Source organism: Xenopus tropicalis, chromosome 3 (assembly GCF_000004195.4).
Source record: "Xenopus tropicalis strain Nigerian chromosome 3, UCB_Xtro_10.0, whole genome shotgun sequence".
In the NCBI taxonomy this organism is placed as follows: domain Eukaryota; kingdom Metazoa; phylum Chordata; class Amphibia; order Anura; family Pipidae; genus Xenopus; species Xenopus tropicalis.
This window is the reverse complement of record NC_030679.2, coordinates 17469777-17496295: the sequence shown is the minus strand read 5'-3', so window position 1 is coordinate 17496295 and position 26519 is coordinate 17469777. Positions and strand designations below refer to the sequence as shown.

General features: G+C 39.5%; 1 protein-coding gene across 1 annotated transcript; it reads right to left on the bottom strand.

Annotated features, from left to right (window-relative positions):
* On the bottom strand, nt 1-22176 carry ccdc69 (coiled-coil domain containing 69). The gene is made up of 9 exons (NM_001079161.1): nt 22066-22176; nt 14582-14639; nt 13052-13206; nt 9433-9520; nt 8439-8512; nt 6113-6214; nt 2479-2598; nt 1707-1804; nt 1-835 (listed from the first exon to the last, which is right to left on the bottom strand). Exons 1-9 carry the CDS (start codon nt 22111-22113, stop codon nt 661-663), a joined length of 918 nt encoding a protein of 305 aa, NP_001072629.1. The 5' UTR covers nt 22114-22176; the 3' UTR covers nt 1-660.
* Between the last annotated feature and the right edge of the window lie 4343 nt (nt 22177-26519).

Genomic DNA, 26519 nt, shown 5'->3' with positions numbered 1-26519 from the left:
TTTTTTATAAAAAATGCCCAATAAACTGGGCCCTAGGCTGTTTGATCAAATGGACAGACCTTTTGATGTCAGTTTATCACTGATGTCACCCTAAAAATGCCTGTAGCCTCCAGCAGTATGTTCCAAGTCAGACTTGCCTGCTACAGTTTCTTATATCCACCACAGGACAATGCAACATCTATAACATCTACCTGTTGTGAAAGTGGGCCCTTGCCATCAGCCTACCTTGAGCCCTAGGAGACTCAGTCCAATATGGAGTTTGTTCACAGACACTGCTCATTACAGTCAATTGTTGATTGGAGGCATTCAAGGTAATTAAAGACGGAAACAGGACCCAGTGCTCCCTCTTAATGTATGTAAATATGGAGGTATGCAATAAAAACATTTAAAGGTGGGTGTGAATCAGTCCATTGTTTCTAACTATATTTACTTAAAACAAGGGTTGCCCAAAGTGGAGGTGCTTGCGGTACTGGGGGTGAAGTCCGGAATGGAGGCCTAGAATACAACATGGGAATACTGGCATCACTGAAATAATAAATACAGAAGAAATAAAATTCTTCATAGTTATATATATGAGAGTCTCTCTTTGTCTCTTGTCTGTCAGTTGCACAAAATTCAGTTTGTGGTATATACACAATGATATTGTGCCCTTTGTTACCATTAAAGCACCATCACAGGCAGCTCCTGTGCATTGCTTTGAAGAGAGAACTGCTGAGGGATGTCACCATTCACTGCCCGGTACAGATTCTGTTCCTTTTCCCTTTCTAGCTTCTCACGGAGATGAATCTGCTTCTCTAGGGTAGCCTGGGTGCTTAGCAGCTCCTCAGATAAACGCCTGCAGGGGAAGGAAATAAAGAGGAGAAATAAGGCGGTGGTGCAAAAAGTACAGTAGGCTATGTTATACTCCAAAATTTCTTGCATTGTGTAATTAAGGGTGCCAACCCTCTAGACTGAGCACCAGGTCATTAAAAGAAGAAGTACGGATGTGCTGGTGGAATTTTTTTTTTATTGACAAAGGTCACCACAGCTTTTTGTGGGGCTCAAGGCTCCATGGGGATCCTGGTTGACAATGCACGTTGAAATGTGTGTATATGTTCCTGCCAAAAAAGCTAGGGAGTTGCTAGGGGTTTATGTATGTGAGTGTATAGATAGGTCAGTATAGGTTTGTGTGTGCTGAGTTTACTTGGAAGGGTTGAACTTGATGGACATATATCAGGGCCAGAACTAGGGGCAGGCAGCAGAGGCAGCTGCCTAGGGCACAATTCTAATGGAGAGAGTGAACAAATGGTCATCTGAGGGGGGGGGGGTGATTATGTGTGTGATTATGTGTGTGATTATGTGTGTGATTATTTGTGTGATTATGTGTGTGACAAGAGTTTGTGAGCAGTAACGTGAAGCTTAGGAAAGAAGGGAAATAGAGAGAGGAGGGCAAAAGTACTACTTGGCCCAGTTCGGCATATATAGATCATAAAACACACAACCTGTACATTTTTCTTATAATGATGTCCTCAATCATAACTGCTGCTCAGCGACGTCACTAGTATCACATGACTCAAACTTTGTGTATATATATTGTACCCCTAAAATATGAGCATTATAAGTCACCAATGAGTTCCACGTCCTGTATAAAGTACAGTAGTAGAACTCCTTGGTTCTTATATTTTCTTTAGTCTCTTTTGAAAGAGAATATGTTCCTAGAAACCCACACAGTGACAGCCCCTTGCTTCTGTGTTTGCACTTTCAAGGCTTCATTTTCCTGCTGCAAAGTTCGGCTTCGCTCCTCGAGCACCAGATTTCTTTCCATCTGCAAAAAAAGAGCAAGCAACAGGGAGATTACCCACAGAAAGACTATTTGGATACAAATTCAATGCCAATAATTTTTGGAACATCCTGTGCCAACACAGGGCTGCATTTTCTCGCTGCTCCTTACCTCTGGAACTCTATCCCTGAATCCCTCCGTAGGGAAAACTCACCCACTCTCTTTAAGAAAAAACTCAGCTGTTACCTTCTGGAGCACTAAGACATTATTTTGCCCAGTCCTGCGCTTAAGGGCAAATGCCCATACCTGATGCACTCTTACCTTCCAGTTTGTGCCTGTATGTTACCCAACCACTCAGATTGTAAGCTCTATGGGGCAGGGACCTCCTTCCTACTGTGTCTCATACCACATGGCACTTATATATATATATATATACATATATGTATTTATTGTATTTATTTATTATATCACTTGTCCTCCGTGTGTAATTTTGTATTCTGTAAGACTGTACAGCACTGCGTACCCTTGTGGCGCTTTATAAATAAAGTTATACATACATACATACATTTTTAAAGGGGCACAGTTTTTAGTTATAGAAGAGGTATTGTTGCTGAATTTTTGTAAGGATTTATTGGTGCAGTAAAGTCCTCCATTGCGGGCATATTTAAATCAATCTGACCTTGAAGTATTCTTTCCGACTCTGACATCCAGTAACTTACTGTGGATTTGTGACTTCGAAGCCGCTTGTCCTGCTCCCGTATTAACTCACTTTTCATTTCAATAACGAAGTGTAAGCTTTGGATCTCTTGTTCCCAAAACTGTCCCGGGCTTCCATGATCCTGTGTGCAAAGCAAAGTTTATGTTGCAGCTCTGAGAGGGTTGGTGACAATTAATAATATATATAATAACATGCTACACTGAGTCAATAAGGAAAAAAAAGAGCTACTGCCTGTTGTAGGGAGACAGGTCAAAAATTGCACCAAATGAAGATAAGGTAGGCTTTACTTGCCTTACTGGCCAACACACATATGCTTGCCTGCATCACTGGCAACAAGGTGTTTGTTGACTTGGAACACAGCAATGGGAAGGGGCTGTCACTAAGGTAAACGTGGCAACATATTGGCCAATGCTCTACAGCAGTGCTATCCAACTTCTGTGGTACCGAGGGCCGGAATTTTTCTGGCCTACGTGGTGGAGGGCAGATAGTGGCAGACAGTTTTGACAAATCCCCTTTTTTTAAACCACACCCATGTTATAACAAGAGCTTTTAAAACCACCATTAATGGTGGTAGCACAGCAAAAACCCAAATGGTTGGTGTTCACTGCAGGGATCCACATTCATATGTGAAAGAATGATATTGAGTTATATTAAGACACACCCATAAATCCATATGACGCCGCCTCCTCCCCTGTGGATAGCAGAGCAACCCACAGCATATGATTACACACCTTAGGGACCATATAATGATTTGATATTTTCAAATGCTAACAAACTTCCAGAACCAACCCCTGCCAGGCTCACCTCCCACAGGCAGCACTGGGCAAGCAGGGTATGGCATACACAGGCAGCATAGGGAAGGCAGAGTATGATACACACAGGCAGCATAAGGAAGGCAGAGTATGGCACACACAGACAGCATATGGAAGGAAGTGTATGGCACACACTGGCAGCATAAGGAAGGCAGGGTATTGGACGACAACTGTACAATCAAGGATACAATATGTTCTATTATGCCCTGTCCACCTGTGGATGTGAAACTGCTAACCCCCTCCTTTCTTCCTTTCTCTACCCCCCAAACTTCCTAATAAAAAATTGTAAGTTACAAAAAAAAAGGAAGGCAGGGTATGGCACATACAGGCAGCATATTGCAGGCAGAATATGGCACACACAGGCAGCATAGTGTAGGGAGAATATGGCACACACAGGCAGTACATACAATGACACAATGCTGGCACTGGTCCTACAGTCTGTCTGAGGTGTGAACAGGTGAACAATGTGGGTACTTATTGTACAGAGCTGCGGAATATGTTGGCCCTTTATAAATAAATGTTAATAATAATAATACTTACAGTCTGAGCCAAGATGTGTGAACAATGCAGGGATTAAAAATTGTGAATAACACGGGATTACATGTTTAAACAATAGAGGTGGATTACAGCCTGAATCAGAGGTGTGAACCACGCAGGGGGCCAGTTAATCTCAGTACTAATACCATCTAAAGTTTACACAAAGGTAAGATACCAATGCAGCCAGAAAGGTGGGGGGGGACACACAGAGGGGGACTGTGAGCCGCTAGTTGGACAGCACTATTCTACAGCATCTGACCCAATGAATGTAGCACCTCTTTGCTTCCTTATCTCTAAACATTCCAACATGGTCTATTGATGACACATAACATGTCCAATAATCTAATGTTTTTCAGGACAGCAAGCTTGTCTGTTGGAAAACCAACCTCAAACTAGCATACATGCTCAGATCACACATCAGTATAGTTGAAATTGACCAAACTGAGCACCTGACCTGACCAAATCTGGGCACCTATGGCCAGTTTAAAAGTCAAATGCATACTTTGTTGGGATGCACCGAATCCACTTTTTCAAATTCGGCCGAACCCGCAAATCCCTTGTAAAGGATTCGGTCAAACACTGAATACAATCTGAATCCTAATTAGCATATGGTAATTAGGTTTTGGAAGGGTTAAATTGAAAAAAAAAAATAACTTCTGTGTTTACATGACAAAAAGTCACATGATTTTTAGGATTCAGATTTGGTTCGGCTGAATCTTGGCCGAATCCTGAACAGAATCCTGGAATTGGTGCATCCCTAAATACTTTGTAATTTATTGATTTTAAAGCTGAGCACACCCTGAGAGATTTTTCATAACATTCTACCAATTCCCCAGTGATCTGCCTTCCCCCATCTCCAGCAAAAAAAAAACAATTGATTTAGCAGGTCATCTACAAAGGTAAAACAAGATCATCCAACAGAATCCATATACGGAATCATCTACTGGCTCTTGGTGTGACCTGTTGAGTCAGTGATTTTGGTCAACTAGATGTACAGTAAAATTGCATAGACCTTCAGTCAGATATCTAGAAAACTATTTGGCAACCAAAAACTTGCAACTGTTGCCTGGTCTGAGTTTAATGATAAACAAATAGTAAGTAACTTATAAATAATTAAAATAGCACGTAAAATAAATACAGGTATGGGATCCATTATTCAGAAACCTGTTATCCAGAAAGCGAATTCAGGAAAGCCATCGACTCAATCAATAGAATTAGAATTCATCAATTAATAATATTTAATCAAATAATTTTAAAATTGATTTCTTTTTTCTCTGTAGTAATAAAACAGTACCTTGTAATTGATCCCAACTAAGATATAATTAATCCTCTGGGTTTAATTAATGTTTTATTGATTTTTTAGTAGACTTAAGGTATGGAGATCCAAATTATGGAAAGACCACTTATCCGGAATACCTTTGGTCCTGAGCATTCTGGATAACGGGTTTCTATACCTGTACTATATCACTTTATATATAAATCTATATAAGGACTTTTAAAAACAGCAGAAACATAAAATATTAATGTTAGAAAAAAAGTATGGGAGGACAGAGTTGGAATGAGAGTTATGACGCATTTGTACCCCCAAAAGTAAAGAGATTAAGTCATGTTACAAGGTAAATATGGATGTGACGCTGCAAAGAAAGCATTTAAAAGAAATTACGAATCAAATAATTCTAATTAAACTGGTACAAATGCAATAAATACCTTTTGTACTGTAATATAAAGTAATATATAATGAAACAAATGCAAAGTTTGCTTTAGCTCTAGTAACCTATAGTAACCTATCAGCTGGTGGCATTTCTTGCTGTCTGGAAGCAAACATCTGATTAATTGCTGTGAGTAACTCCCAACTAGGGCATCACCCTGGTGTCTCTTCATACATGGGTAATGAACCCCAGGAATAAAACCTAAGAATATTACAAGTCCCAAAATAGCTTAGTTGGCTCCAATACAAATAGGGCTGCCACTTCTCCAGCTTTTTTGCATTCATTCTCCTATTAAAAAACACTGGCATCAAGCATAATTTTTTTCCCTCCACTTAGGGTGGAGTTATTTTCTAAAGATATTTTGATATTTGCATATATTTACTAAGTCTAGTAACCTTAAGCAACCAATCAGTAGGTACCCAACTGATCTTATGTTTGAAAGCAAACATCAGATTGGTTGATTGTTATAGAACACACCCATTTCACCCTTTTTATGAAACAGTTGCCTTAATGCCTTTATGTCAGTGGATCTGGTTCTGCCTGTATCAGTTTTTGTAAGCAATAGGTAGATCAGTACTTGAATGTGCCTCCGGTAGTCTTGGCTCAAGACAGATTCTTCCACCCTTTTCATTTTCTCTTGGAAAGAAGCCAGCTGGGTCTTTAACTCATCCACTCTCTCCTAAAGAGAGAAGCACAAAATGGTTTCACTAAATATAACAATATAATTATATTGCTATTGAGAAAATATATTGAGATACTGTACAGCCATAGCTTTTACACTTTATGTATTAACACATTGGCCACAACTGTGCCAAAAACCACTCCTACTATCACAATGGTCCTGTAGATAACACATGGAGATTGCGCTGGAAATTGCACTTTGCTCACTGCACTTGCTGTCATAAATGACCCCTATAATATGCAATGTTTCAAGCCCACTACCGTAAGGTGCATAGATGTCTGAGCCAAGTCTCACCGCAGAGCATTCACGTAATTATTATACTAGATTTGGGGGCTAAAGTCTATTTGTTCTCCTATATACAACTTAAAGCCCAACTTTAATACTAGCTAGGGTGAGATTTGGAGTAAACACTGTAAGATGATGAGGATGAGAAGAATTACACCAGCCAAGGGTAAGCAACTAGAATGACAAGGGAGTGTCTTGGCATACCCTACTGATTTTATCTTTCATTGTATTGTAAAGGACAATCTGCTTGGCACTCCCCCTGATTATAATCACTAACCTGGAACCACAGGTTGTTGCTGTTTGGGGTAATATTTAGAACAGTGCTGTCAAGCATCTCTTATGCTGCCCTGGGTCAGCACATGCTCAGAATACTGAAATCAGAAAAATGACTATACTGCACATGTGTTGGCCCAGAGTGGCACAAGGGATCCCTGGTAAACTTAAACAAGGTGGTGGTGTGGCACTCAAGGACACAGACGTTCACTGGGCCAAAGATCATTGCCACCACCTTTTTTATCACAGTGCAGCCAGTCTTGTTTTGGATACCAAGATGACACAGAACTGAGCAATGTATTGTCACTCCCTGATAGATAAGGTGATCATTGTGCACTCAGTGCCCCATGGGTGCAGCCTGAACAAGAGTTAGGTGCAAATACTGGGTCAACAAATACCTTCTCATTAAAACATCTCTTTCTTTTGTATATGAGTGACACTGCAAAATCTTTGCACAAATTTTCATACGCACATTTGCATTTATTTGATACTTTACCAGGCTAAAGCAGACATATATAGTCCTTATTTTCTGCTCTGTTACACTACAGTGACTTTCACTCCCTAGTGCATCAGAGATGTTATTATTGTGGAAAACTGCACAGAAATGTACTATAAGATAAAGACACAAAGTAGGCAAAAGACGCAATGCCATTTTTTGAACTTTGCGTTGATTGGCTATCTGCAAATGGCCAGAAGACTTTGCGCTCTGTTTTCTGTTTAGCTCTGCTGCGCTGTTCTGCTTGTATAGGTTAGCTTTACTATCAGAGACACTGAATAGGTTAGCTTTACTATCTGTTCACTGAAATAAACTCTGTGGGGAGGCAGCCCATTAGATGACTATAGATGGGGGCTTTTGTGTTGGAGGGCCAGTCCTGCTGAATGGAGCTGAGGAGCCCACCGCTGTACATTAAATACCATGCAGCCTGTATATAACCAAGTAACACCACAATGACTTCTGATATCCATATGATTAACAGTAGAGAGTAGATTGTCCCTTAAATAACTGCATAATTCAAAAAGAAAAACATCTGTACATATGACAAATCAGGAATAAGAGGGAACAATAATATGTTGTTTGGCAGCCCGAGAGATGTACTTATTTTCAGCTAGAACAGTGTAGATCATGGAACAAGAAATTAATGGCACAATATTGTTATTTTATATAATGCCAACAGATTACACAAAGCTGCACAGAAGAACTATGAGAACAGATGGTGTAACAAAATATTGCAACAGGCTCAAACAATCATGTAATGTACCATGGAATATATTTCCTTTTTCCCTGTAACTGGAGCCTGTTATATTGAAGAGGAACTGATGTTGCAATAAAAAAAAAAAAACAAATTAACAAATTTATGTTTAATGACCCTGTTTAAAGGGGACCTAAACCCTTTTAAGTATTTGTAACTCATCTTTGTTAAAGATATTGGTAAATATAATTAATATGGAAAGCAGTATTTGTCTTTCTCTTGTCATTCTCTGCGTTGCTGGTTCAGACTTTAAAGAGACAGAACCAGCAGTGCAGACAATTATAGTCGTAACTTGTAAACCACTTAAAATGTTTCATAATTATATATATATATATGTTGCTTTTATATTTCCGTTAACATTAACCAGTTTCAAACCATATGAAGCAAGTGCAAGTTAATGAAACAGAACATACCTGCAGTGAATCTATTAATTGCTGGTGAGTTTCTGTGAGAGATGCCTTCTCCTGCTCATTGGACTTCTGTAACTCTGGAAACCAACAAGCAAAAAATGAGAAACAGCATAAGAAAGGATCAGATCTAGAAAATTAGAAGCTTAAGCAGATCTTTGCCTGATTTGGGCACACATAAACCCTTGGTCAAACTGATCCAATCATTGGCCAAGAGACTTACACTCTATGCTAACCATCAGGAACATTTCTGGGGCATCTGCCACCTGAGGCAGCAACCCCGATGCCCAGCCCCTCCTTACTGACTCTGTGCTCACCTCTTTGTTTTTTTGGCTGTTGCGCTCTCTGCACTAGATAAGCCTAACTTGCATTTTTTTAAAAACTGAAATTACCAGAGGCAGATTTTTTGAGGGGCCTGGTAATTGACCACTTGCTGCTGCCTGGACAAGGTTCTCACCTAGCATCATGGTAGGAGTGGCTCTGCTCATTATCCATTCACATTAGAAAAATGGGAGCTACACTGGTAGGGACATTTGACAGCTTTTCAAATGTCCCTTCTATTTACTAGTGCAACTCCACCCTTTCCTCCTTCACCTCTGATGCCCATGGGTGACATGGGGTTGCCCTAGGTCAAGGCCTTTGTGCCCGTCCAACAAATGAGGAACTTCACCAATTTTATTATAAGCAGTGAGTGCTTTCAAGAGACAGTATAACACCAACATTTCCAGACTTTTCCTTAGTAATACTGAACATCTGTTTGCTTGTTGCATGGTACCTCTTTGTACAGACTAAAAATAAGGGAATGTTCCCTGATATTACAAGTTCCTTTAAGCGACACATGCAACATCAGACCACATCCCCATCTGGATTTCTCGATACAGCATTATAACAAAATTGAGTGGCTATAGTAGGTGATAAGGAAGGCCTGTTAAAACCGTGTATAATGATTTATACCATATAATAAATGGAGTGTGTATAAAGCTGCGTGACTTTAATGTACCTGCTAATTTCTCCTCCATCTCCACTTTAATGGTGGCCGCCTGTTCCAAAAGGAGCTTTGCTATGTCAGCATCCCTATCTTTTTGGGCCTGAAATAAAGAACTGGTTGAATTTTCAGACTGTATATACAGGTACTTTTTAGAAACTTTTTTAAAATGTTAAGACTGGACAGAAAGTAATCCTTGAATCAATCATCATTTCAGGTCCAGCTGCTGAAGAGCTATACTAGAGATGCACTGAAACCATTCTGATTCATGTTGGATTGATTCCCTAGCAGTGCTGCCCAACTTCTGTGATGCCGAGGGCCAGAATTTCTCTAGCATATATAGTGGAGGGCCACTAATGGAAGCCAGTTTTGACCACTCCCCTTTTTTAAACTGCACCCACTTCAAACCACACCCATGCTATCACACGACCATGCCCAAATTAATGGTGGTAGGGCAGCAAAAACCCAAATGGTTGGTGGTCATTGCAGGGATATCAACCATCATTCATATGTGAAAGAATTATATTATGTCATATTAAGACACACCCTTAAATCCATATTCCTCCTCCTCTGCTGTGGATAGCACAGCAACCCCCAGCACATAATTACACACCTTAGGGACCAGTTAATGGCTTTTTCCAACTACTAACAAACTCCCAGAACAAACCCCTGCCAGGTTCACTTCCTACAGGCAGCTTAGGGCAGACAGAGCATGGCACACACAGGCAGCTAAGAGTAGGGCAGGCAGAGTATGCACATACAAGCAGCATAGGGCAGGTAGATTATGGCACACAGGGGCAGCATAGGGCAGGCAGAGTATGGCACACACAGGCAGTACTCTGCCTGCCCTATGCTGCCTGTGTGTGCCATAATATAATATAATATGAGATAACAACATTTGTGATAAGCTGCCCTCAATTAATCACAGCTGAAGTAAGCCTGAACCAGTAACACCTAGAAATTAAAGGGAAAGCAAAGCAAAAATGAAACAATGACCTTGAGAAGGATACTGTATTTTCTAACCAGCAGAGTAATGCAATTTATAGCTGCTGTATACCAGTTTGCAAGGTAATAAGAAATATTTTCATATTCAGAAACTGTACTATCTCATCTACCTCTGTACTTTGTCAGATTTTACTGTTAATGATGGAAAAACCTTGTTATAGCAAAAAAATCCAAAAGCTATGTACAGTGCTAGATAATAGCACTAGTACTGCATGTCTTCAAAATTTAGAACTGCACATCTTCAAAATGTATGAATATTTTGGCAGTGTAACAGGGAGGGGCACATGTCTGCTCTTCATCAGGGCCAAGGGGTACATTATTGGCCCGCATATGGGGTTTTTCTGATGTCCAGCCTGGTTGAAAATATTGGTTAGGCAAGTTAGAAAACAAAGGCAAGAAATGCACAAGGTATGGTAACTGAAATGGAATACTAGAAAAGAGGCATGGTAGGCAGCTAAAACATTGAGCAAATTAAATTAAATAAATTAATTAAATTAGCAAATTAATTAATTGCAGCTAAAAGGCAGAGGGAGGGGTTGAACAAATACCTTTATAGTACAGGTGACAAATTACTAGCTATAAATGAGGAAATAAATGATTGTGTAACTAGGTGTCCATGATGTATTTACAACATAAAAAAACAAGGCCAAGGGGTCACACCATGGGTGTTATGCATCCTGTATCATAAGTCCTGTTAATGTGGTTATTTAGGGAGTACAGGGTACACCTCTGCCAGGGTGACTGTGGCTGTTTAATACTTCTGAGCAAACCAGGTAGCAGAATCAAAAAGAATAACTGCTTGTAGAAATTTAACTGTTAACCGAGTACTTTTTCAGGATTCCAAAGGGTCAGTTGTGTTTCATTGGTAAGTGTTTTCTAGCCAATTACTTATTGAGATTATTATATTTAGGACTGGTGCAAGCCCTACATAGATGCATCAGTAATGTGCAGGATGATCCAGCGCGTATGGTCAGTGGTATGCTAGAATTTTTATAGCCTCAAAATATTTTTAAAACATCCAGCTGATTGGACCTTCCCAGTGATACTGGTCAGTCTATGAAAAAACATCCACCTCATTTTGAAAGATATGGGCCTTCAAATAACAAAATAAAAACACCAAAATAATGACAGGAATGTTTGAGATTCAATCTATCGACCAATCATTATGACATTTCATTGAATTTTCCTCTGCACTAAGATGTTTAACAACACATAGGGCCCGATTCACTAAAGTCCGAAATAAGGAGTGCTATTTATAGCATGTGTTAAAAATCTTATCACTTCTTATTTTTCACTCGATTCACTAAATGGACACTTGCAGAGCGCAATATATTACGCACGTAACCATTACTTTCTGAAAACCACCATTTCCCTGAAAACTGGAGGATGCATCACTCTAGGGCCAACATATACTTGAAAAAATACGACTGCAAACTCCATGTTGTGTTGCCAATAGCTCACGAACTGCAATTTTCTTTAAGTACCGCCTGCCCCAAGTAGGGGTTAATATTCACACAGATTAACACGATATTTTGCACGTTTAACGCTTCATATGTGTTTGTGAATCATGCGTTAGTACTAATTCTATTTGCTAAATAACGCAATGCGTTTTTTTTGTGCATGCGATATGCGGATTAACACATGCGAAATGACTTTGATGAATCGGTACTTAATTATCGCATGCTTTTTAATGAAAAAAACTATGCGATAAGCGTTATTGACCTTTAGTGAATCGGCCCCTATAACGCTTATCGCATAGTTTTTTTCATTAAAATATGTAATTGTAAGATAAATAACGCCAAGAACATCGCTTCTTAATTATGACAAGTGTCCTTTTAGTGAATCGAGCGAAAAATAAGAAGTGATAAGATTTTTAACGCATGCTATAAATAGCACTCCTTATTTCGGACTTTAGTGAATCGGGCCCATATTGTCCAAACATGTCCAATATTTTATCATCCTTAATTCTATGGGAGAAGTCTTCACCCTTCTATACTTCCAGAGTTTCAACCACATGAATTAAACTGTCCAACAGTTTTTATTCTTATCCTCTAAAGTTGGCTAGATGAAACTCAGAGGGAAACTTATATAATATTCTATTCATAAGTAAGAATCAAAATACCAAATATACCAAAATTCTTATTCTTACTGAGCACTATTGAGAACAGTTTTTCTTATCTTCATTCAGACCCTGTATCTACTCCTATAGGTAGAGACCACAGAACAATCTGATTCATTAATGGACCCATGGATATGCACCCTTAAGCATGTGGGCTTCCACTCATATGGATAAAAATTATGCAGATAAGGGATGTTCTGTGTGATTGTACAAATTGTTGTCATTTTTTATTCATCAATTTTTAACACATATATGGTATAGTTATAGTATGTATTCTAAAATGCACAGTGTGATGTAACACCACTTTGGGATACCCCTTCCCCATATGATAGTAATTAGTCAGGGATTTGTTCTTTATACCAGTGTGAAAAATGTCTTACAGCAGTGTTAAGATACTTCAAAGCAGCCAGCATGTCAACGTTTATTGTAGAAAAACTGACCACTGTAGGCATACTAAATCAGTTCCTGGGAGATCATTATTTATTAACCTGAGAAGAATTCACATCAAACCTGTGCTTGTAACTCCAGTGTCCGGGCTTCCACATCTGCTTTGTGGGTATCTGCCAGAGCAGCCTTCTCCGCTTGGTGTTTCTGAAGGATGTCTCTAGTCTCTTGCTCATACTTCTTGATCTTCTGTAGCAGCTCATTGGGTTCTTGACTCTTGGCTGTGATGGTAAAAAGAAATCAGAGGCTCAGTATGCGTCATAGCTCTCTAAATCAGCTGCCTCCCAATTGCCCTGTGGCTGACTTCCAACAGACTTTAAAGGCCATAATAGCTGCACTTCTATTTGTTTATCAACCTAATTTCATGCCAAGAAAAGTAACCTAAGGTCTCTATAAAAATACACATAACTTAAGAGAGATCAATAGGCAAATTATTCCTTTAGGTATTAAGTCACTGCTGCCCAACTGTGATGTCCTTCTTAGTGACTGTTTTAATCCACTGAAAGTACTAACCATACATCTCATGCTTTTAGTCAGCTGATGTTGTTCATTGCATTGAAGACTTATGTGCTCCCATCGACAGTTCCATTATCATGCCAAATCAGCATTTTTATACATAGCCCAAAAGTATCTAAAAAGTACCTGCTTTTAATAGTCCTAGTTTCGCTCAGACCTTCCCAACAACAGATTGCAGTCTGTCCAAACAGAGTATATCTGATAATAGGCAGACGCCATGTGGATGGAGTTTTAGATACTGCTTAATTTTTGCTCACATCTGCTAGTAGACACGCACAATGCAGGAATGTGGCTATAAACGGCTCCTATAAGGCTTTTGAGGCACCAATACATGTGATGCTGATTGGAAATGTGTTTCTTGTTTTCCTTGTGGGACGTAAAACACTACTTGCCCCACCGAAAACAATGATACCTGTTTCTAGCCAGCTACAAGTAGAAATTACTAATTTCCCTTTGCAACAGTAACCTAAATATTTAAATGTTACCATCCTTAGCCCCTAACCACCATTGGAAGCCTGTGAACTAAAACTAATACAATGCCTGTGTATAAATACAGGCAGAGATCCCCAACCTTTTTTACTTGTGAGCCACATAAGCATGAAAAAAGTTCCTTGAGGATGTGAAATAAGCACTGTAAGTGGCTATTTGGTATTTTCATATGGCCTGCTGGCTCTGCTTGGAGTAGAACTGTGTCTCTGTGCTTCCAGAACTTGGCTTGCCAAGTGAGAATTTTAAAAGTGGGCACCTACTTTGAGGCACTGGGAGCAACATCAAAGGGGCATAGAGCAACAAGTTGCGCACAAGCCACTGGTTTGAGATCACTGAAATGCGGGAAATGAAAGGCACAGCAGCTTTACATTATATTATTGTAGACAAGTCAGATTTGTTTTATTAAAGCAGAAGTTATCAGCCTAGGTATGGCTGCCATTGGCTGATTCCATAATAGTAACAGCAGACTGTCTGTCCTCCAACATCAGCATTAGGTAATTGTGGTAGAAATCCTAACCATGTATTTACTAGCAAAATACACATTGTCTACTTGAACGATCCTGTAGTAGCGGCATTTGCATTGTATCTTACCATTCAAGTCATTCAGCTCTTTAGATGTCAGTCCTTCTTGATGTGCTTTTTGTCGCTTCTTTAAGAAACAAAAAACACAAAACAATCACTTCATAAATAAAATAATTTTGGGACTAGATGCATTTCAGCCCACAAATCACAAACGATTATGACTGTAACCTGAAAATATGAGACACTGCATTTCCTTTGAGTGGAAATGTTATTCTGTTGGTAATGATTCCCAGTTAGCCCTCCTATATAGTTAAGATTTGTGACATTAGATGCAACTTATTACTTATTATACATGTATGGGGCAAAAAATATAAGCTATTTTTGGGCACGTATCACTTAGACATCAATCAGGCAGATATAATAACGGTCTTGAAAAAGGACCAGGCTGGGCCATTGATGTGGTCCTCTCTTGACAAAGGGGCTGTCTTTGCCTCGAAACGTTGCATTTCCGCAATAAAGGATATTTTAAGGGCAAGTCCCGTATGTAGCTCCTGAGTGCCGTTGCTATCTGTTTGTTTGGAGTCTGTGGGAGGGTGCCGATCCCTCTAAGCACTGTGCACCAAGTGGGTAATTTGTATTGGAGAGCGGAGGGAGTGCAGGTGAAGGTTCTTTTTGTACCTCTCTTGATAAGTGCCACATCAATTTAGGCAGCTAAATGAAAACTTTGGTATATCAATATACTGCAGTATTGGCAAACCATAGGCAGTCCCTTAACTCAAACGCACAGCTCTACCCCTACTTTCTTCTAACTAGGCATCCTGTACTAATGGTTCTTCCACCAGGGTACTAACTCTAGTCCCAATCTCCACAGAGCTCAGAGTTGCTTGGCTACTAATATCTAATAACCAACTAAAATGTAAGTTGGATTTCTACCTTCTCAGAATTCTCAGACTAAAATAAGATTTTTCCCCCGTCTGATGTACTTTATTACATTGAACCCCAGTGCACATTTAAATACGTAGCAATACAGACTATGGGGCCAATTCACAAAAAATCGTTACTTAATTAACTAACACTATGTTTAGTTTTATGCGCTTAAAAGTGTTGGTTAATTAAGTAACGATTCACCAAAGTAATTTCGCATGCATTACTACTCATATCGCATGCGCAAAAAGCTCAATTATCGTAAAGTGTTATGGCTATCGCATTGCGATAATTATCTAATAGAAATAATACTAATGCATAATTCACAGACATATTTGAACCGTTAAAAGCATAAAATATGGCCATGATCAGTGCTAATATTAACACCTACTTGGACAGGCTTAATAACTGAAAAACCATAAAAAATTTAGACCAGTTCAAATTGTCTCAGAATATCAATGTCTACATCATATTAAAATCTTATTTAAAGGTGGCCCTTTAAGATCACAATAGCCTTGGTCCAAGCTTAACTTAAGCATAAGCTTGTTTAAGCTTAACAGTTGTGTGATCCATATGGGACTATTCATCAAACCTTCAGTGATGAGTTAAGACAGAGTGAAGTCTTTTCCAGACTGCTGTGATGATGGGTTTACTGCAATACGATGATCTCCTAAAGGTCCTACAATCTATTAATGTACAATGCTTTTAATCTGTTAAAGGAACAGTAACACCAAAAAGCAAAAGTGTATAAAAGTAATCAAAGTATAATGTACTGTAGCCCTGTACTGGTATAACTGGTGTTTTTACCTTAGAAACATTACTATAGTTTATATAAACAAAGCTGCTGTGTAGCCATGGGGGCAGCCAAAAAAGAAAAGGCACAGAATACATAGCAGATAACTCACCATTATATTCTACAGAGCTTATCTGTTATCTGCTATGTAACCTGTGCCTTTTCTCCTTTTTTCCAGCTTGAATGGCTGCAGCAGGGTATTTATATAAACTATAGTGTTTCTGTAGCAAACACACAACTTTTACCAGTGCAGGGGCAACAGTACATTATGTTTAAATTACTTTAAAACACTTTCATTCTTTGCTGTTACTGTTCCTTTAATGCCCTCTGAAAATCAAGGGAGGGAAATACTTTATTTTTATTAAAGCATCAAAGCAACTGAAAATGCAAAAGAAGGAAAAAAATGCAGTCTGAAATGTAATGTTCAGTAGGAGATGTGAATGTTCCTGCTCAAAGTGGCCTTGCTGATTGTACCCTCTTATTATGGCCTAATTCCAGTACTTGCCTAGGGCTGTTTCAGGCCCTTTGCCTGTCTATTAAATTAACACTGAGTGCTAGCTAGACAGACATAAGGAGCAAAAAAGAACAAAGATCAGAAACTGTTGCCCTCCTTGTATACCTCCTTGCATTGTTAGGTTGCTTCTTGTCCTAAAATGTACTCATAATTCTCCTTATCACAGCTTAGACATCTGCTGAAAGCACCATATCAAAACTAAGAGGTATGGGAACTTTTACATAAATATGGGTAAATATCCTAAAAAGCAGCAGACTAAAATTTGGCTTTTTAACTAAACACAGATGTTGCCTGCTCCTGTTACATCCCGAAAACCTATAAATACCATTAGCGCACTACTCTCTACCATAACAGAGTATGAAGGTCTTAACATGCCTGAACACTGTAGAATCCAAAGGATAACTAATAAACTATGCTAGTCAGCCAGCAGCATAGGGAGAAGGGCAAGGGAGCATGCATATACTGTATAAGCTTTAATATCAAAAGTGAGGTATGTAGCACAGTTTCTGAAGGGCAACAAGTTATTTATTTTTAGTACTGAAAAGGAATATCATTATTTCTTTGCTTTGGAGTCAGACTATTGGCCCAGTGGTACAAGGGTCAGGGTGTATGGCCACAATTTCCCCAGAGAAAAGGAAAATGCAGAAACATTCCATAAGTCACCTCCCCTTATACTTTATGGGCAGTAACACTGCAATATGAAAGTGGTATGCTATGCAGTTCTGAAGGAGGAATTAATTGGCCACAATTATGGGTGGGTGGGGGGGGGGGGAGATTTACCATGGGTAAACATTGGAGAGTAGAATTCACTGGGTGCCATTAACCTAGGTACTGCGACATACAACTCTAGGGTACCCCAAAAATGAAGTTTTAATGCAAGAAACTAGACTACTACTATAAACTTTTGAAGGTGTAGAATTCTTTACCTATAGGATAATAATGAGGGTTTTGAAATCAGCACCCTCTAAAGGTGCCAAAGCTCTAATTGCTTCAGTAAGCCAATAATTGTAGTGAGAAGCTCCATTTGAAGTCCCACCTAATCATATGGTCACACTACCGTTGGATAGTAAAACCCTGTATGTACAGTATATTTACTCTATTACACATGGAATGGAATAAGCTTCCACGTCTATGGACTCTATATCACGCACCTTCCAGTAACAGCACTTCCAACACCAGCAATGTGCCCAAGCAAGACAAGAACTATCATTAAGCAGGTATTAATAGGTGGTTGATAAGGTTAAACCATACTTTATTCGGGAGATAACCAACAGAGAAATCTTCGCAGAGAACCAACACAAGGATTGGACTGGTGAACTACAACTAGCAAGAGGTTCCCAGTATACAGGAGCAGAGCTGTAGAGAGAGTAATTGAAGTTTATGAAAAACTTCATCATGGAACTGACTTCTCCAGTAAATTATGTAGCTGATATCAATGGTGTGATATGAGCCCTAAATGGTTTTGAAATCATAGCCATGGGGTGTGAGCATATAATGTATCCATCATTAAATTATGAGACTTTGGTTACATCTCCGGGGTTGTATTGTTTGAGACGTGGCAAGAGCTGTTTGTGACCAATTCTTTCAAGAGAGTCTAAAGGGATTTGTTCATAGTGACATGCGTGTTTTTTTTTTTTTTTTACTAGTTTAGGTGAGTGGTTGTTGGACTCTTTTTGTTCAAGATTTCCTTGGGGGTGTAAACTTTTGCTGAGGATATCCCATTAGCTTCTAATATGATTACAGATCTACGAAAACACTGGAGCTTGCTAAAAAGCAAAGCAAAAGCAAATGTGTACAATAAATCGCCAAATATTGGGCATGTGACAGATACTAATAAATAATGGCATACAGTAGGACATGAATGTCTAGAGAGCTTTTGGTTCATAAACCTCCCACCCTGCAGAAGCTTTATCTGCTCCTGGGCCCCGAGACCATAAAACATCTCTAAACTGAGAAGTTAATTCATAAACTTTGCTTGTTAATTCTGACTTCCCTTTATATGAGCATGCTCCCTGCACAGTAATGTAAAATTAACCACAATTCAAGATAAAAAAAAAAAAGCTTTAGAAAACAAGACACATAGGCATTTGGTCTATATGGCAGTAAAAAAAGAACTAGTAAACGTATGCATCCTATCTATTCCTGACAGCACCCTTACACAGAGGCATAGAATGCCAGGAATGCCATGCCAGTAAAAGCAACCAACTGCCTTTCCACTAAAGTGGTTCATTCCTTACGGCTCTGAAAATACATGGAATTAAGTCCAGTCATTCATTCTGCCCAGTGCTAAGCAAACAAAGGTTTATAGGTTTACATTTTAGGGGTGGACCATGTAACTATAGAGGAAGCAGATTCTGCAACTTATTGGGGGCCCAGGAGATACAGGTGTATGTAATTCTCTTGAAACATATTGTATTGTATTGTATTACATTTGAATCTGATAATACCACTGAGCTTTCTGCCTGAATATCTCCTTAAAGGAGAAGGAAAGGTAAAAACTAAGTAAGCTTTATCAGAAAGGTCTATCTAAATAGAGCCATAAGCATTCACAGAAATGCTGCACTGAGTTCTCTGTCAAAAGATATGCTGTGTCTGTGTGCTGTTTTCTTCTGCTAGAGACATGCATCTCTCTCCTTTCTCCCCTCTCCTGCCCCCCCTCCCTCAAGAATGCTAAGAACTCACCCCCCTCTTAGGAATGTGGATCTGAGCCAAACTGCAGAAACTAAATATCGCTGTTTCCAGGTCCCTGCTAGAGCAATCAGACTACTGTCTAGCAGGATTCAAGAATTTGATGCCATCCCAGCATGCAAGTGGTCAAAAAGCACAAGCCCCTAGCAATGCATTTTTCTATGAACTTCCCTTAGTAAAGCAATAAAGGGAGAACAGCCATAACTTTATTTACATATAACTATATTGATACTGCACTTGTATCACCTACAGATCTCTGCTGCCTGGCAAAGAAAACACATAGTAACCCTTATTGCTCCATTCTTCCACATTTTGGGGCTGATTCACAAAGGTACGATTCCGAATCACAAAATCCGATATTTTCTGATGATCGCAAATGTCACGAAAATTCTTTTCGTTTGAATACGAAAATTTCGTACTTACGATCCGAAAGTTCCAAAATTTTCACATTGAAACAATCGTTTGTGAATGGCTATCCGATAGTCACAAAATTTTCGTATCCGAGCGATCGTAAACGGCGGGAAAACCTTTCTGACTTTGAACCTTCTGTGCATGATTTTGGAAGCCTCCCACAGGACTCAATGGCACTCTGCAGCCTCAACCTGGCCCAAGGAAAGTCACGATTCCGAAGCTTGAATGAATCCAAAACTTTCGTACTTGTTGCAACAAATATGATTTTGTCGCACAGATTGTCACACAAATTGTCACAAAGTATTAAAAAGTAGTGCAAATTAACAAAAAAATCGTAGAAAATAAAACTTTTTTGTATTCAGACTCAATCGTACATTGATGAATGTGCCCCTTTCTGTCTGAAATCAACTCTATAATTTGGCCTGAGGCCAACAATCAGGGCCGTTCCTGCCATGATGAATTGCTTTAGGTTCCAAAGGCCAGAAAGCTTTTGCGGCCCCTAGTATAGTTATAGTATAGTATAGTATAGTTAGTATAGGTTTTTAAACTAGAAATTTGGATCTTCCAGTGCAGATAGCAGAGTAGCGCTCTTTTCACTATGAGACCCCTATCACTATGAGAAAAGGTAAGAATATGGGGTGAGGAGTTGGGAAGACTGGGTGACATGGGGCTCGTCTAGCAGCAATTAATTCATAATATGTTCTAAGGGATGTGGCCCTCACCCTAACACCTTCTAAAATCAAACCAATCAGGAATGCCGTTGAGATGCCTGATGCCCCCCCAAACATGTGTCAATAAGGTGTCAACTTGGTCTGGAGGGATCAAACTAGCTTTTGTCAGCCATGTATGGCCAGCTTTCTAGCTTTTATCAGCCATGTATGGCCAGCTTTTAGCTGAGCATGCATGGGCTGGCATTAGCTTCATTCCAGGACAAATAGGCAGCATATCAGCAAATGTAACAGCCTAAGGCTGGGACCATACATACCATACCATATAATATCTATTAGGAAGGTTAAATAATCCCATCGGATAAGGACTGCACTGGACTGTTGATGTAAGGCTCTGCTGATGTGTCTCTATATATCCATGATCATGACTAGGCAGCCTAACTGCAAAACCTCACCAAACAAGCAGATTGTTACGTGTATTGCCTGCTATACCCAAATTAATTGGCATCAGCCAAGCAATAATTAGTTTGGATACAGGACAGATGGATATAACCCGTACATGTATATTGGTATTACTGGCACTTTAAGATTATTAATACAGTGTATGTGCAAACATCTAAAGAAAAGAATATGTAAAAGTACATTGGTGTTACTGGCCCTTTAAGATTATTATTATATGCAAACATCTAACTAAATTATACAATCAGAAGTCCACGTGCTTCATTCATCCTATGCCATATTATCATGTAAATCCATGTGTAGCCAGTGCTTTTGTAGCCAAATACACCTGATTTGCCAGTTCAAAGGTCACCCACCACCCAAGGCTTTAACCCAGGGGCAAAAAGAAAGTCTGACCTATGTCGCTGTCAGGAGGGCTCCATCACCTGTCCTTCTATCAAGAACTTACCCACACACTTCAATCTTTATCTTTATGCTATAAAGGGAAAGTTAAATGATAGACTAAGTAATCAAAGTAATTTAGCAGATGGACCTAATCTGCATTAATTTATTCAGGGTGGGCCTGTGTTTGAATGAGCTAATTTGAAATGAATTTACCAAAGAATGGAGGCTGAAAAACATTAGTGGGGCTGGAGTTAGATCAGAGGGGGTTCCTCACAACACAGAGAGAATTAGTATATTCTTTGCTTTTTAATCTACATCGCTCCAGGGACCCTAATTATAGCAAAGGGGAAAAAAAGTTCATTTTAAGATGAAAAGGCAGGTTTTCTGTTAAAGAAGGAAAAAACATTAGTCTACTTTGTTATGATAAGGTATGTATATATATATATATATATATATATACATAAATTAATTTATAATAAATACCCAGATCTACAAGGCTGTTACCAAGATGTCATCTCATTTAGCAGCCAGTGACTTATAGAAAGGCTTTTAATTAGGAAGCATCATGAACCCCATACAGGCAATTTAAATTTAGACTTTACTTTTCACTATTCAAGCCCGCCTTACAGTGAATGAGTTAAGCAGAAGTTTGAACCTCCAGTGCAGCTTCCTCCTATTGTGCTAGAAAGTCGAAAGCAAAAATAAACGTTACCTTCTTCCTGAGTCGGGGGCAGCACATTTTGCTGGTTTTGCAGCCCATGAGTGCACCCCACTTGTGAGCTTGCAGCCTCCAGTGCAGTTTAGGTCACATCTCTAACCCCCCACCTCTCTCTCTTGCTTCTGCTCTTGATTCTGGCTGAATGCCTGTGCCTCTTTGCACACACACACCCCTCTCACACACTAACTAAACCTGCAGTCTGCACTGAACTTTAGGCAACACAAAACTATTGTGGTCGTAAATACTAGAATAGCAGCACCCAGCAGTGGCAGGCAGGCTGCAGGGGCCCAGGAGACAGCTGCTTATAAGTTTTCCAGCACACACATTTTTTAAACAGAAGAGGGAGGGGGATGTAGTCATACTTTGCACTAGTCAAAATAAGCCCATATCTTTTGTATATAGATAGATAGATAGATAGATAGATAGATAGATAGATAGATAGATAGGAGAGAAATGACGGCACTCTGAGTATCTGCATACCGTTAAACTGCCCTGGCACCCAGGTAGTATCTGATTATTATTGGTGTGCAGCTTAATGACTGTTTATATATATATATATATATGCTTTCTATGGGCAGGATATATATATATATATATATATATATATATAGAGCCTGGTACAGAATGCACTAAATTAGGATCTCATTTTATGACCTGTTAAAGTACTGTATGCTTACTGGTAAGCTATTAAGTACTGTTTGAAAATCCTGATTTTCCGGCACTGATTCTATCTTTTCCTAAAGGGTCTCCATAGGCTTGCAGTATGATCCTATGGTTGGCCCAGGGGCCTGATTTGGCCTAGTGCCTGATTTGATCTCACCAATGAGCAGATTTAGAAGCAGAGATAGATCATATGACAGCTGCCACATCACTTTTTGAAATCATGAAATCATTACTGGTCAACTGCAATTTTGGTAGTGACAAGGCTTGCCAACTTTTGGCGGTGGAACTGGGGTGATGTAAGGGGTGGAGCTAGAATGGGAGGAGCTGTGATGTATAAGGGGAGACCTGAGGTAGATTGGGCAGACTAGGTGGAGATTGGGTGAGTAGGCAGGTGAGTAACTGGGCATACATATAAAGGAGGGTCCAAGTCAGTAACTTTTATTGACCCTAGTTGGAACTAGTAAGGACAAGGGCTCACTGAGCATTAGCTCTGCTGCTTTAGCCTGTGTTTTCTCTGCATGCTGAGAGAAGTGGATCCACTGCATTCTGCAGCTCGTTTATCTGCACTAAAAACTACAGCTTCCACCTGAGTGCAGATACATAGAGTGGAGTAGAGATCAGGCTGAAAAAGGCAAAAGCAGGCATTTTAGGGTCGACCTGGAGGAGCCAACGATCTGTGCGCCCTAGACACGGATGACAAAAAATAGACGCGGGTGACAAAAAAGAAGCGGGAGACAAAGAAAATCGCGCGACAAATACGTTTTGTGAACTTTCCACCGTTTCAAGAATTTTTTTGCCTTCGCGAAACGCATTTGTCGCATAATTTTCTTTGTCGCCCGCAACAGATTCGCTCATCACTAGCCAAAACCAGTAAAATTTGCAAAACAAAAATTTTTATTGGTTTCTTTAAAAAAAAAAAAAAAAACAGGTTTACCTATCACTTAAATTCCATGTAAGATATCCCATTAAAAATAAATTAAAGATACTTTAAGATAGCTAAAGTAGGTAGTGATTTGTAGCCTTATGCATTGTGTAGACCTCTGATTTACATGGGGGTAAAGATGAAATGATTTCTCATTAAGGGTCAAACGGGATCTTGCAAGGCTCGGCCCTCATATCCACTAGCATCTACTGAAGTCAAATGCCATTAATTAGAGCATACAGCATATGTTTCCACTTGTATAACAAATTAGCATATGCTCATGACTCAAGTTTAAAGGTTATTATAGCATAGTAAGCCATTGTGGGAGACACTTAAGCTGGCCATTCACACACAACGATAATATCGTACGAAACCTTGTTTCGTCCAATATTCGTTGCGTGTATGGCAAATCGGCGAGTCGACCGATATCGCAGGAGGCTGCTGATATCGGACGGCTCGCGATCGGCCAGGTTAAAAGATTTTGAACAGGCGCCATAGAAGGCGCCTGAGCAAAATCTGCCGTCAGGGCTGAATCGGCAGAAGGAGGTAGAAATTCTATTGTTTCTACCTCCTTATCTGCCATTTCAGCCCTGAAGGTTAGTGGCGGAAAGCCCATCGGTCGCACGAAAGATCACAAATCGCCACGTGTGTGGCCACCTTTAGAAATGACATGCAGCACTAGAGGAGCCACGCACTAGTTTTTTGCCCATACACTCATTGAAACAGGAGGTGGAATTTGTCCAGCATTCCTGGTCCTTGTTTGTCACACTAGTCAAAGGGAATTTTTGGTTGTGTGACATCTTCATTGAGGTTGTTGAACTTTTGTGGCTAAAGAGCTGTGGTTGTTTGACTGTTTCAGTTCAAGTCCCTCTTGGGGTGCCAACATTTGTTCAGGGCCCTCCTTAGCTTTTAACAAGAAAACACTGGTGCAATAGTTATTCAGAATCGCACTGATTTACCTTCTGGCTGGGCTTTCAGGTTTTATCTAGGCAAGCAACCCATCCCTATCTGGCCTTCAGCCTGAACCACCCTGCCACTAACTGAAAGCCCCTCAGTTTGTGAAGCATTGCTAAATTAGCTTCTGGAAGGGGTTTCTAGGGGTACAACATGTGGGTCCTGTGCATTTGTAGGTCAAGTTGTGGCCTGGACCCGCTGCTTTCGCTGCTACACCTACTATTCTCATATTTTATTCCGCAAAATGTCTTATTTAAGTAGAATATTTCCAGTTTGAAGACCCAACAAGGTGCAGTGGAAAGTAGATGGGTATAGAGGGAATTGGGTGTGACTGATTAGAGGTGGCAGATATAGTTGATTTTTCAATTGGGAAAATATTTCAAGATTTCATTTGTCACACAGCTATGGTCAATTAGAAGGTGGGATCACATGTAAAGAGGCACATGTCTGTGGCTACCTTTTACTATGGTCCTTGCTGGTTAGCAGCCAATATTATGTTTAAATGTCTGGTACTGTATATGGCTATAAAAAAACATTTATTTTAGTTGTGGGTCTTTAGCATTGCTTTTAGTTGCATGTGCATTTTTTAGCACTGGTTTGTAAAGGGGTCATGTGGCAACACTAACCTTTAGGACCATCCAAGAACATTCAGACATGCATGCCAGGTCCTCAACAATATCATTTCATAATACCTGAATTCATACCCTTCTTCAGCTTACTTTAAAAACAAACAAAACACTTCACTTTCACTTGAATACTCAAACTGCCAGCTTTTCATGCCCTACAACTGTCAACAGTTGCAATTGTAACATCACCTGTGCATAAAAGAGTTACAGACACCAATCCAAAAATGATGCCAGTGTCCTCCTTATATTGTTTTATTTGAGGTAGTACAGTCGCATACAAATATCAAGGCTACGGCACAATTTTAAAGCCATGGAAGTCATTTAACTGGCTGATTTTTAAAAGAACTATGGAGAGCATATGGTTTTTATATGGTGCCAATAACCCTTACAAAAAAAATAATTTATTTAAACAAAAATGTGTAACCTTAAGGTGGCCAAAAATCTTGTCCCAATATATAATCAAATAATTAGGATAACAATAAATTGTGATTAAGTTAGATAAAGTGTGATAGAGTGATAAAGTGTTGATTAATCACATTAAGGTGGGGGGGGACTTAGATTCCATCCATACACTATGAATGTTTATAGTAACCTTGGCAAAGGTGGAGTCATTAACTGCAAATAAAACTGGGCTGAAAATAAAATGGGTGAATTCCATATGCACCATTACGTCTTGCATTCCACAGCCCTGCTATTAGGAGGAATACGGCTTTTATATATATTGCTGCTAGGAACGGTTTCCGACCCTGTGTGCGAGGCAGTAGAGAGTGTTGTGGTTACTGATTCCTATCACAACACACTTTATCTGTTTAAGCGCTTGGCTTTTTATCATCTCTGCTCAAGGCTCAGGCTCTTAAAGCTGCAGTGATACTTTTTCCTCAGCTACATTAACAAGTCTTTTGTTTTTATTGTCTTGAAATACCAGTGTAAATAATGCAACATAGTTCCATGTTCCAGAACGGAGACAATTGGTTCACAACGTTTTGTTACCTCTGCTTTGTTTGCCTCTGTTAAGAAAGACATAGAGATAAATGATCAGCATTGTCTATTTCTGTAGCCATGAAAAGTAGCTGCTACTAGAAGCTTTGTGTGTCTTGACCCTATAGTGGCGTAGAAGGAAGTTACTTTGCCCAGTAGGATAATCATTTTAGAACCCCTATTACATTTTGGAAAAATACAATTTCCATATACGTACAGTGGCGTAACTAGGTGTTACTGGTCTCAACAGCCAATTTAGTTTGGGCCCCAAAACATTTGTAAGTTGACCTATAATGCCAAGATAT